The 18036-nt window shown below is 44.2% G+C and overlaps 1 protein-coding gene across 4 annotated transcripts in view; it reads right to left on the bottom strand.

Annotated features, from left to right (window-relative positions):
* The window catches only part of TRPV4 (transient receptor potential cation channel subfamily V member 4), a 601330-nt gene that overhangs the window by 272861 nt on the left and 310433 nt on the right, over positions 1–18036 (bottom strand). For all 4 annotated transcript variants that reach the window (XM_085636146.1, XM_085636144.1, XM_085636145.1 and 1 more), the window contains exon 3: positions 2416–2588. In XM_085636146.1, the coding sequence (XP_085492272.1) occupies positions 2416–2588 (173 nt within the window). The remainder of the gene's footprint in view (positions 1–2415; positions 2589–18036) is intronic.

Here is an 18036-nt window from a genome sequence, read left to right on the forward strand (position 1 = left end):
TAAATACAGTGTGCACAGTAATTGTACCACCCAACAGAACCAATTGTTCTATATACTGCAGTAGGAAAGAGGGCTGAGTCCAAAGGGGACTCCGTTGTGGAAGGTCTTGAATTGGGGTTGGCAGCAACTGGCTCATGCAGTGAGTAAGCGAGTTGAGTTCCCGTGTGTTCGTTGGTTAAGGTAGGTTCGGTTGAAGTTATTTTAGATAAGATTTGTTGAAGGCACACGTCCAGGGGGGTAGTCATGTTGCTCATCTTGTCAGAGGGAGCAGCAGTGGTGCATAGCGAGTCAGTGAAGGCAAGGAGGCGAGTAGTATTGGGGTTGTTGTTCGGGGATGTAGGGGGGAGGCGACTGTGGGGCACAAGGGCATGTTTGGTAACAGAATCTAGAAGTGAGAGAAAGTGTCGGTCAAAGATGGTGAAGTGACGGTCTGAAGCTTGTATAAGTATGTTCCCTGTCCTGAAAATAAGAGATGGAGATTTCCCCTCTAAAGGGGGAAGCAGTGAGGTTGGTTCCATAGGGGATTTTTTTATAGATTTAGAAATCTGTAGTTGGAGAGGAAGGTGTTTCTCCACTTTGCAGGCAGTTTAGTGTAGAAGACGAAGTCGGTCTTCTGGTTGCATTGCTCCCGCTTTGGTAGGTATCGACTATTAGGGTTTCTGGAAGTCGTTTGATTAGTCTTTGTTTGAAATTCTTTTTTGCATTATTCGAGAGATTTTTAGGATAGCTTATGCTCCATGAGTTGGGGCAATATCTCGTGAGCGTTGTGTCACTGAGTTTGTTGAGGAGCATTGCAAGAGATGTTAACAGACTGGATATGGTCGACCAGTCAGTTAAGGAGAGGTAGCGATGCGCTGATAACTTCCAGGCTGGTAGGGGCCGCTACGAAGGAGTAATGCTTCACCGTGAAACCATAAGTTGAAATAATTTAAAGCACCATGGCACTTCAATAGTGAAAGTAGCTTACTAGATAGTCAACAAGGGATGGGTAACTGTGGAGAAGATATCCGCTTGCTATTCTAGTATTTCTACATACCACCTGCTAAATGTTGATGAAATGGACAAATAAATTGTCCATTGCCACTTTTAAAATATCACACAATAGAGTGGTACACACTTTGTCAATCTCGGAGGAGAGGATAGCGATTTATCTGAAACCATGTTTAAGTGGCTATAAAAAATGTAAAGCAATAATGATTATAAAACTTGTTTTAATGTAGCACTTAACACAGTTACTTAAACTTGCTTTATAATACATGTGCTAATACTATCCAAGTCAATGGTACTCAATTTATGGAGAATTTGATAGATACGATTAATATTATAGCCTTAGGAGCCCTTTGTAGCTGGTTCTACTGGCCATTAAAAGGCCCACTCCAACAAGGGAGTGGGCCTTTGATGGCCTTTAGAGCCTGCTACGGAGAGCTCCAAGGCTATTAGAACAGTACACCCTTAGAGGGCAGAATGTTCAAATTTGTAAAACAAAGGCTTCACGGAGCCCGAGGGGGGTTAAAATCCCTTTGGTTCCGTGAGCCTTTGGTTCACAGCAACAGCTGTGAACAAACATTGGACTGTTGATGCACCGGGCTTTTAATGGCACTCCACGGTCTTCAATGAAGCATTCAACATTCCAATGACATGATAGCATACACATAGAAATCATTTACGCAATACTAATGTTGTAGTTTGTGTTTTTGAATACTGTGCTGCGCATGGTTTTGAATTCCAACTAGAATACATCGAGAATCATGACTGTTGGCACATCAACAAAAATGAACACACATGCAAACTAAAACGTACAACAAAGAGTTTGTACATTTAAGGATAACACCATCACTAAAGATAAAACTGTCAACCAAATAATGCTAATTAAATGCCAATACAAAACTGCAATGATTGCTTTAATTATGTAAGATACGATCTCTATAGCCAAAAGGCTTTGTGAGAGTATAGTGAAACTATGATATATTTGGGCTGTAAATGTAGCCATTAGGGAGTAACAGAAAATATGAAGTGAGTCACATTTTAGAACTCAAAGATCTATATATTGCTGTGGGATGCACAGGAGGATCAGCATTGTGCTACACAATTACGAGGGCTGTGTACGGATATTTGAACCAACTTCAATAGAAAAGCAAAGACGTATCAAGAATTGATCAGTAGCATGTTTAAATATTTCACTGCTATAAGGTAGATAGAACCTTCAGAAATGGGTCATCAATGTCCTTTACATTGAGGCATAATTTGCTACCTTCTAAACTTACCCCTCCTAATACACACACAGAGAAAGGAATGTTGCCCTTGTAAAAGCTTATCCCTGCCGCCAGAAGTGTGTTAACTATTTTGGAATTTCCTTCTAGGCCTTTGCATATAGAGTCTCTGTATTCCAACTGCTCATGCTAGCTCTCAACTCACCTCGAAAATCCTCGTCGGTCAGGCGCTTCTTCTGAGTCAACAGGTAAGTAAGCAATCCGTCCAGGTCAGCCGTTGACCCTCGCGACACAACGTCAAAGAGGATGTGCCGGTTGAACACCTTGATGACCAGAGGTGGGTCCGATGCTTGTGATTTTGGACTTTGGTTCTGTTTACTGTCAAAAGATGAGGGTTTAGTTAAATCAACCGGTCAGGACACACTAAAACACAAGCCATCTATCAGTCAAGTAGGCCTTCATTAGGGGACAGAACATGCTAACTTTTGAAATACATTGTTGATTTGTTTAAAAAAATTTCTGTACATCGTTGGACCTGATCTGTCACATTGTTCTATATTCCCAACAATTTCACACATTTCTAAAATGCATACACCCAAGTCACTAGAGTGGAGCTGCAGTTGTACAGAATGTTAAATCTTCCCTTTACCTTCTGGCGTTCACTCGCAAGACATATGCGTTGGAAACCAACTATTCACAACTAATTTTGTACACATGTTTCCAAAGACGCATGTGCACAAACGAAGACAACTCCAGTGAGTGCACTTGCACAAAATAGAGGCATAATGATGGAACTCATTGAGGTAGCATCATCACATCCATCATTCACAAATGGGGACACTGTTGTCTGCTGCCCTGTGGCCCAAAGCACTTGTCATTGTTTTATGGTGATCCAGAGCCACACAATTGAATGCTGGGTGTAGTGGACCCCTGGATTGCAAAATTAAGCTGTGGTTTTTTCATGTATAAAGGCAGCTGGGTAGATTTTTTTCGCATGTGAAAGCAGCAAACAAATGCATCTGAGATTAGGTTGGACCATTTAAGGGACATCATCCGTATCCTAGGATAAGGTCCTGTGGAATGCATGCCCACTGCACAGAGAAAGACTCCGTCCCTGTACTGGCATGGGACATGGTAATTCCATGCATTTGCAAAAGCCATGTGCATCACCAGGCCATGACTATTCAATCAACATTGAAGGACAGGAAGCCTCTTGAAAATTTGAAATTGTGCTTTGTGAACCGGGATCTTGCTAATGTTCCTATGTGCATACAGCATATTTGTGAATGGGCACCCCTATGCATTATATTTTTACTCCTTCCTTTTAAGATCACCGCCAACAAATCCTTTGAGACTGACCTTGGTGCACCAACCCAGGAATCTTTAGTGGAATGCAACAAGCGTAAATAAAGGAAAATCCTGTAAATGTTTACCAGAGAGCTATCTGATCTGAGGGATGGAAACAGGACCGCATTCCAGTACAGTCTAATAAAAGTCCCCAGTTTGAGCAGTTTTTAAATCAGCAGTAAATTAAGGTCAACCAAACTTGTTTTACAGGATATGCGTGACGAGACTACAATGTTACTCATTGACCTTTTTCGAGGGAACACGTTGTCTACGCAAGCACGCGCATCTCGCTTGGGCTGGTCCTCGAGGCAGTTGCAAAAAGACAACAGCAATCACTTTGTTAATTAGGTGACTAATGCAGCATTCCATGACTGTTCCAAAACAGGACCTTAAACAGGACTATTGCAAATAAACTTAAAACAGAATGTTAATGTCCAATACCGATTACATAAACGTTTAAAAGATATTTATTCACTGAAAAATATTCCATTAAGAAACGTTATGGTTGATATCTCCTAAAACAACTAAAGTGGTCAGTTAATGTTAGCATTCCAAAGTAATCCAAATAGAAGGTTCTTTATGTTGTAGCATGACCTTCTGGCCTACAAGATTGCAGTGGCATAGTTCGCTAATTTCAACATTTATTTTAGAGTTTAGTTAAACCATATTTTCCAGTAAGATACATACGTTTTAAGGGAATCTTAGGTGGATTTGTAATATTTTTTTAAACATTTATTGAAGTATGCGGACCATCCACAAATGTATAATCATCTCTCAAACACTTTAGAGGTGAAAAAGAATTGCGAACATCCATGAGAAACATCTGTTCTAAGAATATATGCCTTTGAGGACCATGTGGGTGTTGTAGGTCATTGAATACTGGAATAAGCATTGGCAATGTCAATGATTTTGGATTTAATAAGCTTCACCCTGCATTCTTACAGGCACACCACTTTCCCTGCACTCATATGGGCAGAGACATTTATCGATCATGTCAGAGTGAAAACCAAGAAAGAGTGTCAGCCTGCTCTGGTGCAATGGAACAAGGGCACAAGCAAGAGAACATGAGAAGGGGGAATACAGCATATGGTACGGAAGCCGAGAGCGAAGATTCTCAGTCATGCATCAGCAAGCGCCTTGTGCACAATGCAAAGTGCCGTAAACAATATAGCTTTATTCAACGGTAACTTGAGGAGGATGTCCAACTGGGACTTAACAAAAGCACACAGAGTTAAATTAAGTAACAGACCTGGCAGCTGCATTTTGAACAATTTGAAGGTGACAGATAAGTAAGCCAAGCAAGAACACAAACTTATATTGCCAACGGGATGAGATAGCGGGATCACTGTCCTTTTCCCTTCAACTCAGAGGTAAGTAACAAGTAGCACCAATATTATTGACATGTGGGAAGAAGTTAAGATCAACGACAACAGTAACACCAACATCTTTGGTCATAGTAGCACAGCCCGAGGGTAGGTCAAGAGCCAATGACTACCAAAGGCTATTCAGGCCTAGGGATGATTCCCTAAAACTATCAGCTTTATTTTATCTGCATTCAACTTCAAATATTATTGATTATCAAACACTCAATTTTCTTCAAAAAGATAAAATGCACAAACAATTAAATACTATACTCAAAATCAAGATTTCAGGTGGAACAATAAATTAGAATCACTCCGTTATGGGCCTCAAAGAATAACCAGGGTGCAAATCACAGACCTTAAAAATATATCACAGTGACAACTAATATAGTAAATATAGTCTGCTTCAGTTATCTTTGAGGTACCATGTGGCAATTTTCACACCAGCAGGCTCTAATTGTGAAAAACAATAATGGTCCAACATGGAGTCTACTGGAAACCAAGAAGCTTTTCACAGTCAAAAAGGTTAAGTCTACAGGCTTCGTCAAGTCTTCGCCATATAAAATGAGAGGCCTACTGCCTTTTCCACCACATTTAAAAACACAATAAAATGTTTTGTTCCTGCTGGAGACACCAAGTGTTTGCAGAGACTGTTATCCTTCCTATTGCATTTAATATAGAGTTGACAAAAGTAAAACCCATTCCTATTGAATTAATCAAATAATTCATAATGTAAGCCCTCTCCTTCTGTGTATCATGGAATTCACAATGTAAACTCTCTTTCTGTACCATTTGCCACAGAGTTCCCAACGTAAAACCTTTCCTATTGTATTTGTCAGAGATCACATTTTAAAACCTCTGCTTGTTGCATTTGAAAAAGAGTTCACAATGTAAAGCTACTTCATGTTGATTTTGGCAAGTCCATCAATCTAAAACTCCTTACTATAACATTTGGTAAAGTATTCACAATGTGGAAACCTTTCTACTTTAATGACCACAAGGTATAACATGAAAAGCTTCTTTCTACTGTGTTTGACCAGGTGTGGCCTACGTTAACAACGTACCTATCAGTCAAAGTGGACTAACATCTATATTTCAAACTAATGCTTGTCGAGAAGAAGGTCAACATGTGGTAGGAGACACAGGTCCTCTTTTAGTTCTACTTCTGACTGCCCTTTTTCTGATGTCATAATCCCTCCCACACTGCTGTACCTTCAAGCCAAACCAGAAAAACAATGAAATTGAAAAAACACTCAACACACTGGTTTGTCAGAGGGGATCATCAAAACCCTTGCCTATTACGGTAATCAGTTGAATAGAATTTGTATTCATGTATGTAATCCTTTTTACATGAATTAAAATTCTAACTCCCCTGAAATCCAACGCTTTCCCTACTGTTGCAAAGGCTGGAGTGGGAGTAATCATTTTAACCCCTCCGAAGTCCAACACTTTCCCTACTGTTGCTTAGACTTGAGTGAGATATTAAATTTAAGCCTTCTGAAGTCCAACACTTTCCCTACTGTTCAGATAAGAGTGGGAATAATAAATGCAACCCCTCTAAAGTCCAGAACTTTCCCTATTGTTGCATAAACTGGAGTGAGAATAGTATATCTAATATTTTCAGAATCAAACACTCTTCTCATTATTGGTGAAATAGGATTATAATATTTATTTATTTGACATTATTTGCATATAAAATGATTCATAGTAGTAAATTAAATATCTTAAAAACGAAATGCAATATAATGTATATTACATTTTTTTAAAAATATGTTATGCTATATATATGTTTATGGATATATATATTTGTATACAGAAACACATATTTATTGGTTTTGTTTTACTTTATATTATTTAAAGTTTATATATATTATAATATTTAACATTTACTACTTTAAACTTTTTATGTATTAGAAAATCTATAATTTTGCATGGTTTGAGACGAGATTATTGTCCACAATAATATTTTTGGGATTGTTTTGCCATTTGCTTTTCAAGCATAGGTGCACGATATTGTGGTAAATAATATTTTTGACAATTATTTGTGTCAAGAATATTGTGTACCACAATATTGGGTCATTGATCCGCAGGGGCATCTCTTGTTGGAAAACAAACAGTCAGCAGACTGAGAAAATATCTAGCAAAGCAAGGGTTTGGCAGACAGAATACTCTTTCAAGTTTACAACGGAGTACCCGGTCCTCTAAATTCTAATTCAGGCCTTGTATTCTTAACGTTCTTCAAGAATCAATGGGAAAGTTGCCCCCTGTTCAAATGTAAGGATACTTATTACTAAAACCAGAAGAATAGACAGACAACTTACGACTGTTCCAAAAAGAATCAATGAGAAGCATTTCTGGCCATCTAAAAATAGCTCACACAAAATAACTTTTTTCTATACGATAATGAAAATAATAAACAAATGAATTATAGTTTAAGGACAATGAACAATGTAACTAATGGATGGAAATCCTGTCCACTACCCTTTACCCAGATGTACATGACCAGCACCAAAGCACTAATGTTCCACTAATTTATACACTTGTGCCATGTGGGGTGGTACTATTGTTTAAAAAACAATCAACAAAAAAAGGAAATTGTACCATGGGGTTTCTGGACCCTTGGCTGGGGGTTCATAAACTGCTGAGTGAGACTCAGATTCACAAACCCTACTCTTCAAGTGGTGGACTCATGTTAGTCTCCTGTTCCAGGTTTCCAAATCCTGCATGGATGCGAGGAGCACAACGAGTCCTTAAGGGTTTGCATTAGGATTCCCCAAAACATTAAAAAAAAAAAAATAGTAATAAAAAAATAGATAGAATAAAAAATGTATACAATAAAAAAAATAAAAAGAACCAGTCTTTGCTGTACAGAAGTGGTTAGTGGCCTGCAGCATGCTGGCCAGAGTTTGGTCATGTTGCCAGCCAACATTGAGCATGAATTATTTTTTTGCCTCCACCTCCCCATGTATCTTTTTGCCGCTTGTCAGATTTTGCTGAAACCCGAGATCCTTGCTCCAGACTTAACTAGCTAACAGCCTGCAAAATGTAATGCAGATTTATTAAATAGCCATAAAGCTATCAGCAAATGAACACCTTTATGATCCCCATTGGCATATTTGCATGAAAATAAAAATATCAAGAGAAAGTCCAATGTGGTAAGTGTCTGGCAAGTTTCAAAACACATTCATGAAATTGTATCAGGTATTAGCAAATCAACGTTTAGTTGATCTCCCTTTAATTTTTCCTCGATTGTGAATCTGGGCTTTCACGTAGATCGGTCAGACAGGTTTTAACTTTTTAGGGCGAGCCTAACGCAGCGCACAAGTGCTGCTTAGGAGATGACCTATTGGAATCACTCAGGACTTTTTCGGAAACTCGTGCATGTACTGCACTGTTTCCAATGAGCACTGGTGCATGCATGGCGTTTACCTTGCGGGAGCGAGCAGCTGCGCCATCTGTTTACAATTATCGCGCCCGCGCTTGTTTACATTTGCCTGTCTTGCGGTCGCGTTAATTGGAAACAGATGGCGGTCGCGTTAACTTTTGCGGCTGCTTGTTTTGAGTTGGAGCTATTGCTGTTCAGATGTCTCCCAGTGTTGTTTCTTGCTTTGTGTGTTATTCACCACCGTACAGACAAGGAGACACCCTATCCATTGTCCACCGCTTGTGCTGAGCAGGACACAACTGGATGTGATCCTGATCTCCAAGCATCCCTCTGCTATCCTGCTATTTCCCCTACACTATACCCGTCCGCCTCAAGTCATTTGCATAGGGGTTTTTACACGCCAGGAGACAAGTGGATCATTAACCATGCACACAGCTCTGAATACAGGCACTTCCTGGATGTACATGTGCGTCTGGCACTGCTTCAGTTTTTATTTTACAAGTCCGGCAACATGGGGTGTTTGCCGGGGTGAGGGACGTAGCTGGCATAGAGGTACCAGATGCAAACATCAAGGTCAGAGCGGTGACTGCTGGGAGGGGATCCCAGGTGTGAGTACGATTCAGTAAGAGTCAGCCCCCCCCCCAGCAGGGAGGTCCTAAAGCGACTGGAAGCCTTCTAGACGTGAGTCGGTGAATAATGCAGGCGTGTAGCAGCAATCCAGGCCTGGGGCAGACTCCAGACTGGCCCCCCCTCCCCGCACTCAGCTGAACCACCGCATTCTTATCTGGCAATTTTACCCTAGGTTTTAAAACGGATGCACCTTTTGCACTCCTCTCTGAGACTGCACACCCACGTCTTGTGATGAAGGGGCATCGCAGGGGTTATGCCTGCCGGCACCTTTTTAGTACTGCTGAAGGACAAGCCTGCTAGTACTCCTGCCAGTTATACAGACCGACAACACTATAGTGGTACAAAACAGCCAGCAATGGTAATTGCACACACCACCTTCTGCCCCTAATGCTGGGTACAGTCCTGCCAGTGCTGGTCAGCACAGACAGTGCTTCGTTTCACCTGTGCTCCGGTATTCCCTGCCAGTCATGCAGACCTACTCCACGACCACAGTGCTAGGGTGCAGGTCTGTTCGGTGCCGGGGTATAGGCATGCCATGCTGTGGCACAGGTCTGAACACTGCAAGTTTGCCAGGAATGCAGGGTGCCAGCATGACCTTCTGACATGCTGAGGTAAAGTCCTTCCACTCTGAATGTTGGATGCAGACTTGCTCTCTGCCAGTAATGCTGCAGTGCATCCTAGCTCCTTGCAGTAATTCCGGGTCACATCTCTGCTCCCTGCCACCATGCTGATGTACAGCTAGATGCCATTGACGTTAATGCCGGAGATCACACCTGTACGCTCCCTAGGAGACACCTGTTTGGATGCAGCCTATTAACCCCCCTTTGTTTATAAACTCTCCCTGCTGGTAGGCTGCGCAGGGCTGCCGAGGCACATGTTTACCAACCACATCTTGACAGTGGCTGGAGTCTGTGCGCCTCGGCAATTAAAGTCAAGAGTGGGGAGGGGTGCAGTGATGTCATCCGAGAGCGACAGCACTCCTGCAGTCGGTCAAGTGCATGGATGGCTCCCATGTAGTTAATAAATGATCGAAAAAATGGACTGTAAAGTGTGGGCTTGGGTGCCCAGGCTTGGGATCCTCTGCTCCCTGCGCCACTGGATTCAAGCTAGCCGGTCTCCACATGAGGAGAAACATCGCATTCAATAACATAAGAACAACAATGGTGAGGACATTCTAATTATGGTTGTATTGTTGTGATCTTTTGAAAGGGAGGCGGTCCAATATTTTCAATTCTCTGCACTTCACACTTGCATCTTATTATATTGGATTAATTCCAAGATGGGCCCTGTTACTTTACTTAGTGACTGGCAAGGAGCTGGACCACCACGATTGCTCTCTCTTATCGTGCCCTCCATAAGCTGAGGCTCGGACGTGCTGTCGGAGGCGGCACGATTGTTTTAACTTCAGTGTAACAGTAAGTCTGACAGACTTTAATATGTGGGTATTTGGTATTAGATGCTTACAGGTCTCTTGATTAATTTGTAGAGTTAGTTGCTCAAACCCACATTATCAGCGAACTGAGCATGTATTAGATAACTAGTACTCTTTTATATGAAGGGTTTTGTTGCTACATTTGCTGCAAAATTAAGTGGGAACGCAAAAACAACATGCATGACCACAAAATGAGCGTATGTTATTCACAGTACTTGTGTTTTTCGTGATTTTTTGGGGTGCAAAAATGCATCCTTGTGTCTAAATTTGACACATACACACATTTTAGCGCTGAATGCTGGGTTTGTGTTGGTCTCTTACTTTTCTGTAACATGTGGGCAGGCACACACGCATCACCATTATATCTCTTACTAATACAAGGGCACTACATGTTCCACCCTCCCTTCTATAGTATAATACCTGACCCTTGCAGCTTCTTCACTCTCTTGTGGCCTGTACAAGCCCATCCTGGCTTAATTGGCGGCTCTCACTCCCCCCTTCACTAGTGGCATGTGAAGCATCAGTAGATGTTGTAGCACATCTAATAATGTGCTGCATGGCCAAAAACGTACAAGCTCCCAAAGACGAGACCTATTGGCTATGCCAATGCTTGTTTTTTGTAAGTGCCCAGTCTTGCTGGATCTTCATGCTGTTAAAAGTATAGAAAGTAATTTTAACATGCTAAATGTTAGATATATTTCACACATTTTCATCAAATGATGCTAAATTCATTGGCAAATCAAAAGACACCTTCTCAGTAAATAAAGATATCTATACACTTTACCTCTTCGATGCCGGCCTGAGATTTTTCAACGCTCATATCTAAAAAACAATTGAACAAATTTGCACTAACACCAGGAAAGCAAAGGCTTTCCTCAAAGTAAAGTTCTAGTTTTATGGCTAGTTTTATGTTATTCTATTGGGAAGTGTTTGCTGTAGTGGAGAGCAAAATTTCCTATGGGAGCCAAGAGGGAAATGAGTCTTGTTTTTCCCCCCCTTCAACGGTTTAAGGGGCGTGGCCTGAAAACATGGCCAGCAGAATGTGGGCTTCCGGCCAGCCAGGACATTTAATCCTGTTGAATCCTGCACAATCTTGCTGCCTTTTTGACTCCCCGAAGAGCCATGCTTGGCCGACACCCGACCGACTGCAGCCTGCCCTTCCTGTGTGTGAATGCGGCAATTGACAGGACTCGTAACTGCGACCTGTCAGGGCTGGGCCTGTGTGGAGTGGTGATCTGCTGCGGAGTGCGGCTTGCCGGAGCTGCAGACTGACAGAGTGAATCAACGAGGCCTCATCACTTCTATCCTTTTGTGGCACTGGGTATGCTGATAGTGCCGCAGACTCCCCGTAAAGGGCTGAGGGTGGCCTCCCCATTTGTAGGTTCGTGCTTGGGTCTGCTAGGCTGAGGCGGTGTTGTGCGGCGGCCCGCTGTGCTGTGCAGCCGCCGAGTTGTCACATACTGCTGCGGTGCGGGCTCATGTCTGGGAGAAGTGATGCCTTGGAATGACGAACGGCTGTAGCGGTTGCTGCTGCAGCCTGTTGTGATTGGGACACCGTGCAGAGGCCGTATAGCTGCTGGAGGAACACGAGGAGGGTTTCCCAGAGCATCACCTGCCTGTGTCCTGCGAGGCTGGCTGGGCCCAGTGGCGAATCCCTACTGGTGGTCCTCCGCACACATAGTCCTCTCCATGCACCATCATGGGCGATTGTTATGGCCGGGACATAGGGGTCCCTTGATGGCCGTGTTTGACACGCTGAGCCCCTGCTCAGACTTTATGCATGGGTCACGCAGGAAGCTGTAGCTTACATGCACCTCAAGCCTGGCACCAGAAATTGTGCCCAGACCAGCATAGCTGGAGGAGGGATCACCCAGGGAGATCCCCTTCAGAGGCTGTGAACGAATCGGAAGTGGGACACTGCCTCCCTTGGGATACTCTACACCAGCACGATGGGCCCCCCTGCCTGGGGGCAGCAAACACACATAGAGGACAGGGCCCCTGACCCTAGCTCGCTGAGATCAGAGGGCACCGGTGAGAACAGTAAACCACGACGCAGCCACCCACACGGGGATCCCACTTCTCTCCTGTAAGGACAAGCCAGTCCTTGTTCACGCCTCCAAGACCATCACCCAGTATTACACTCCGAGCCAGCCCACCTAAAGGATAACATGACAAATGGTAGCCAGTGATGTCGGGGACCAACCGGAAGGTGATGCCAAGTCTTCCAGGGCAGAACTCTTGGCAGTTATACGGGACTCGGACTGCTCTAGAACCCAAATTGAAGCTATACCTATAGACATAAGCCTTCTTCAAGCAGTCCTGAGGAAAGTGGCAGACAAAGTTACAACTGCGGAAATCAACATCACAGAACTGCAGGGCGAAGTCGCAACCCTTAAGCGCCAGATGGCCCAAATGACCACAGCTGCTCCAAAGCTGGAGAGACAGGCTGATGGTGCTGAGAGCCGCTCCAATCGGAGCAATATCCGTGTCCTGGGGTTTTCAGAAAGGGCAGAGAGGGCTTCTAAAGAATAATTACTGGAAGACTGGGCACTGACGGAGCTGAAACCATGGGTCTGTCAGAAATGTTTGTGGTGGAAAGGGCACACAGGTCCCTGGTGCCCCCCGCGTTGCCTGGAGCCTACACTTCCCCCAGGGTCATCATCACCAAAATCCATAATTATCTTGACAGGGACTGCATCCTCAGAGAGGCGCATAAACAGGCTGTCCCCTTCGTCAGCAACAGTAAAATCGTCATGTACCCAGACTATACAAAAAAAGTTCACGAGCAACCCAAATCCTTCCTTTGTGTCCAACAGAAATTACGAGCGATTCAGTTGCGGTACATGCTCCTGTATCCAGCGAGGCTGAAAGTCATCTTCAATGAGAAAGCTCACTTTGACTGCCCGGAAGAGGTGTGGGAATGGTTAGAGCTCCAAGACGATGCTGTGGCACCCCATTCAGGTGGTAGCCGAACAATGGTCCTGGGGGACACGGCCCCATGGAAACTCACAGCATCGCCAGGGTGGAAGTTCAAATTCAAAGTCCTCTCCCATGGGGCCCCAGAGGGTGACTATCAGGGAGGATGGACTGTCACACTGCCTACTGGTTACCTGGAGACAAACTAGGGCTGTACAGCACATAGGTCCATGGAGTGGGAGACCCTTAAAACAGTGTTGAGAGGTACCTGCCTGGGACTGACATATGGGTGTGCAGATAGCTGCAGGCGGAACTGCGTAGAGAAAAAGTTGTGCTTGCTTCAGTAAAGGCGGTTGTACCGAGAAACCCTGAAATGCTGCAAAGGGAGCGTATGGTTCGCCAGAGCATAGAAAGCATTTGAGACCAACTAGACAAATATACGCTGAAAGCACCGACAGAGGTTACACCGGGAGGGTGATAAGTCGGGTAGGCTCTTAGCCTGGATCCTGCGTAGGCAGCACCCCCCACCACTCACGACACACCCAAAGACACTTGAGGGTATAAGGGCCATATCCAGGGAGGCCATAGTGGACATGTTCCGACAGCACTTGCAGGGAGTATGTACAGCTAACAGACATTCCTACACACTTATACACTCCTTTTATGGAGAGTCTAGATGTTCCCAGGCTCAAACCATTGGTGGGTGAGAACCTAAATGCCTCCTTATAATTAGTGGAGCTCAGGACAGCTTTACACATGGTCCCGTGGGCTAAGAATTCCCAACCAAATGTTATCAAGCATTCACTGCAATGCTAACACAGGATTCCCTGGAGGCTGTTCTGGAGGAATCTTGCACCGACCATAAGGGAGGGTGAGATATGCATGCTCTTTGAACCAGAAGGAGACAAGGCCTACATGGTGGCATACAGGCTCCTCACAATGATTCATTTGGACATGAAGGTTCTTTGTAAATTATTTGCCATTCGACTGACTGCCCATATGACACAACTGGTACATGAGGACCAGTACGGATTCATTCCGGGCCATAACACTGAGATGAACCTGAGGTGTTTCGCTCATGTTCTTCATGAAGTTGTACACCGCAACGACGAAATGGCCCTAGTCACCATTGACCTGGAAAAGGCCTTCCATACGGTAGACTGGGGATACCTGCTATAAGTGCTGCATGTCATGGCCTCAGTTCCGTGGGTGGGTTTGGCTCCTCTACACCAGAGTGCACATTGAGTGCTGTCAATCGGAGGTGTGGACTGGGAAATACTCTCGGGTGATGTCCGTCACATTAATTCGCTCTTCTCGGATGATGCTTTGTTTTACCTATCTTTCCACCAGTGGAAAAGCTACCACCTGCGATGGGAGACGTCATAATTTAGATACTTGGGGATTAGGGTGGCACACACCAGGAAACTACAACTCCTCCTAAATGTAAACAGGGTCTTGGAGGGTTTACAATCCTCCGTGATCTTTTGGAGCACATTACCCCTCTCCCTGATGGGCCAACTGGCCATCGGCATGATGGAGTTGCTGCCGAGTTGTCTGTATGTGTTACAGAATTCGCTCTGCCCCTTCCAATGAAGGTCTTCAGACAGCTGGATTCAATTCTAATTTCCCTCCTGTGGGCGGGACGATGTAGCAGGGTGGTCCTGACGACTCTGACACGACTGTATGAGGGGGTTAGAAATCCCACAACTTGACCTGTACCATTATACTGCTCATCTGCAACACGCGGCTAGATTGTTGCACCCGGGTAACAACTGAGAACAAGTATTTACAATGCAATAGGTCTCGCAACTGCGAGTTTTGGAACTATTGGCATCGTAAATGGCAATGTCTTTTAAAAAAGTTAAAAGGCATTGTCATTTACAATATTAAAATCAACACCTCTTGCATTGTATAGCGTGGTGTCCGTGAAGACCGCGTCGCGCTTATTAAAGTAAAAAAAAAAAAAAAAAAAAAAAAAGTGTGGTGTCCCTGAAGCGAGTTAATTAAAAAAAACATTTTTCAAGTGCTTCAATGCCTCCAATTCTAAGCACAATTGAGGGGAGGGGCGGTGAGGGGAAGAATAAATAAACAAGCCACGGCAAAAGAAACAAGAGATGGACACCAGCAGAGCAAAGAGAAGTGGGGCGGGGGGGGGGGGGGCATACACTACTCACAGAAAAAAGAAAAAAAAAAAAACATCAGAAAAGAATACAAAATGGCAGCTATGCACATTTAAATAATACAAGTAATATAACAGAACAGCAGCTTTACATATTTTATTAAAAACGCCCCAGCCATTAGGAACCGGGCCTGTGAAATAACCTCCACATGAATCAAGAAAGCTTGTGCTAAGGGAAAGCAAACTACGGTTGCAGGACATACGGACCCCAACGTAGTGCTAGTCAAAGGTTATAATTGCAATTCCTGCTTAGAAATGGCTCGTTTTTAGAAAAAAAAAAAGACAGTTTACACAACTGTGACGAGTAAATACACTGAAAATGTTCCCCTAACCATGGATTGAGTAATAACATACAGCAATTATGGTAATTCTCGTGGCCCCGTTGCCACTTCTGCACCATTGACCTTGCGTTTACCATGGCGGAAAAGCTCGCTAGCAGACCCCCGTGTCTCACGGGACAATTTGTAGAGGGACTCTTGAGTTGATACATGGATTTGAGCTTGCTGCAAGTACAGTTTGCTTTATTATGGGTGAAATCAACAATATTAAACTGCCCCAGGAGATTATAAAACAAAGCCACAAACAGAGCTTTTAGACCAGCTCATCAGGTGCTGCCTTATTGCCCTAGAAGTCCGACCTTGCGTACGATTTCTACACCATGATACCTGGTTACATTATAGCATGCCCCCCCCCTCCCATATCATTTACCAAGATCAGCAACAATGGTCATCAGTGACAGAATCCACTCTCATGGGTAAGCCTTCCCATTGAGATTCTATTACCTTACTTAATTTTCTACCTACTTTTTTGGGGGGTGGGGGTGGGGGGACAAAGCGCCACTCCCAATTTAGGAAGGATACATCTGTTAAATGTATCGTGAAAGCTACAAGAATACCAATAAGCGTTACACTTTTTATAGAACCTATGTTTTCACAATGTAACTACCACAAGTTTCCAACTTAACAATACTCCACCATCCGAAAATCAACAAAGGAGCTTACCTTTGTGGTAGCTACCGGTATTACTGACAGTATCTGCCTTAGTTGGAACCATGCTGTCAGGAACACTGTGCCGACACTCATCTAGGACTTTAAGTGGGATGAAAAAACTGGGGGGGTGGGGGGTTGGGAGGAGTGAGGAGTCTCTCAAAGGCGCGTGGCTTCTTGAAAGCGGACCACGCCGTAAAATAAAAGCTATTTGCAATGCTATATGTCTCGCATTTAAATGCGAGACATAAACTGTCGCATTGTCCCGGCAGCGCATTGAAAGTGAAAGTGGGCATGCGCGATCAATAGAAGCAAATTGCAATCATGAGCCAGCGTTTAACATAAACAGAGCCCTCCTATGTCACGCCAAACAAAGATGGCGTCGGCCAGTCCAAATGGGCTGTCCCAAAAGGCGACAGGGCGGTAACAAAGCATTTGCAAGTTCCACCCGGTAGCGGTTGTTTATGAAACGGAGCCTGGTGTGGACGGGTGCTGCGCGCGCCCACGCAGTAAAGTCACGAGCGCGGCTCCGATTCGGGCAGCAGCTGAGCTCTCAATGGTGCAGCGTGTGCAGTAGTACCAGGCCCGAGCGGCTCAACGCACCCTAATTATAGCAGCCATACATCCACAGAATGCCTCTAGTTTGGTTACCACACAAACATAGCAAAAACAAAGGAAATGATGGACGAAGTGTTGAACATTGTAAGCACTCACCCCCAGTCAACTGATCTGGGTTTAATCCATCACCGTTATTTAGCCCACTCTGCCACCCCAGTTCAGACATGGCCATATGCAAATCAGTCTGGCCCTGTGCCTCATGGGAACAGTCCAGCCCGAACTGCCAAGCCATGTCTTCCCTGGACCGGAAACAAGCTTCCTAGGACCGGTTTCTGGTATTTCAGCCGTCTTCAGCCAGGCTTGCTTGAATCCAGTGGCAAAGTGAGCAAGGGACTCACGTCTGAGCATACCCTGCCAACTTCTGGCGAACAAAGGAAATGATGGACGGAGTGTTGAACATTGCAAGCACTCTCCCCCAGACAACTGATCTGGGTTTAATCCATCACCGTTCTTTAGCCCACTCTGCCACCCCAGTTCAGACATGGCCATATGCAAATCAGTCTGACACAAACATACCATGCCTAATAAATCCAGGATCATAACTATGTACCTTACAGTCCACATATGCACCTGAGTCCAATATCTCTCACAACTACACACATTACCAAAAAAAAAACATATGTGGCATGTACATTAGAACATAACATTCACTAACTGTAATCACTTTCGGTGTCCTCTGTGCACACCATAGCCATATGCTATGGCCGTCCATGGCGTCTGGTGACAAGGTACCGAGCTACGAGGGGGCTCGAGTGGTCTGTGAAGGTCACCATAACACAAGGCTATAAAAAAAAAAAACATGACTTACAATCATCAACAATAGTTTGTTTCTGTCTACAAATGATGGGATTTTAAGGAAAACACAGTATAATAAGGTATACCCCTTTCCCATGCATCTGTTTTGCCCTCCGCCTCGGGACGCCCATGAACAATGAAGAGCGCAACTCTGGGAAGTTTGCTTTGGGATGGGGG

This window comes from Triturus cristatus, chromosome 11 (genome assembly GCF_964204655.1).
Source record: "Triturus cristatus chromosome 11, aTriCri1.1, whole genome shotgun sequence".
Taxonomy (NCBI): Eukaryota; Metazoa; Chordata; class Amphibia; order Caudata; family Salamandridae; genus Triturus; species Triturus cristatus.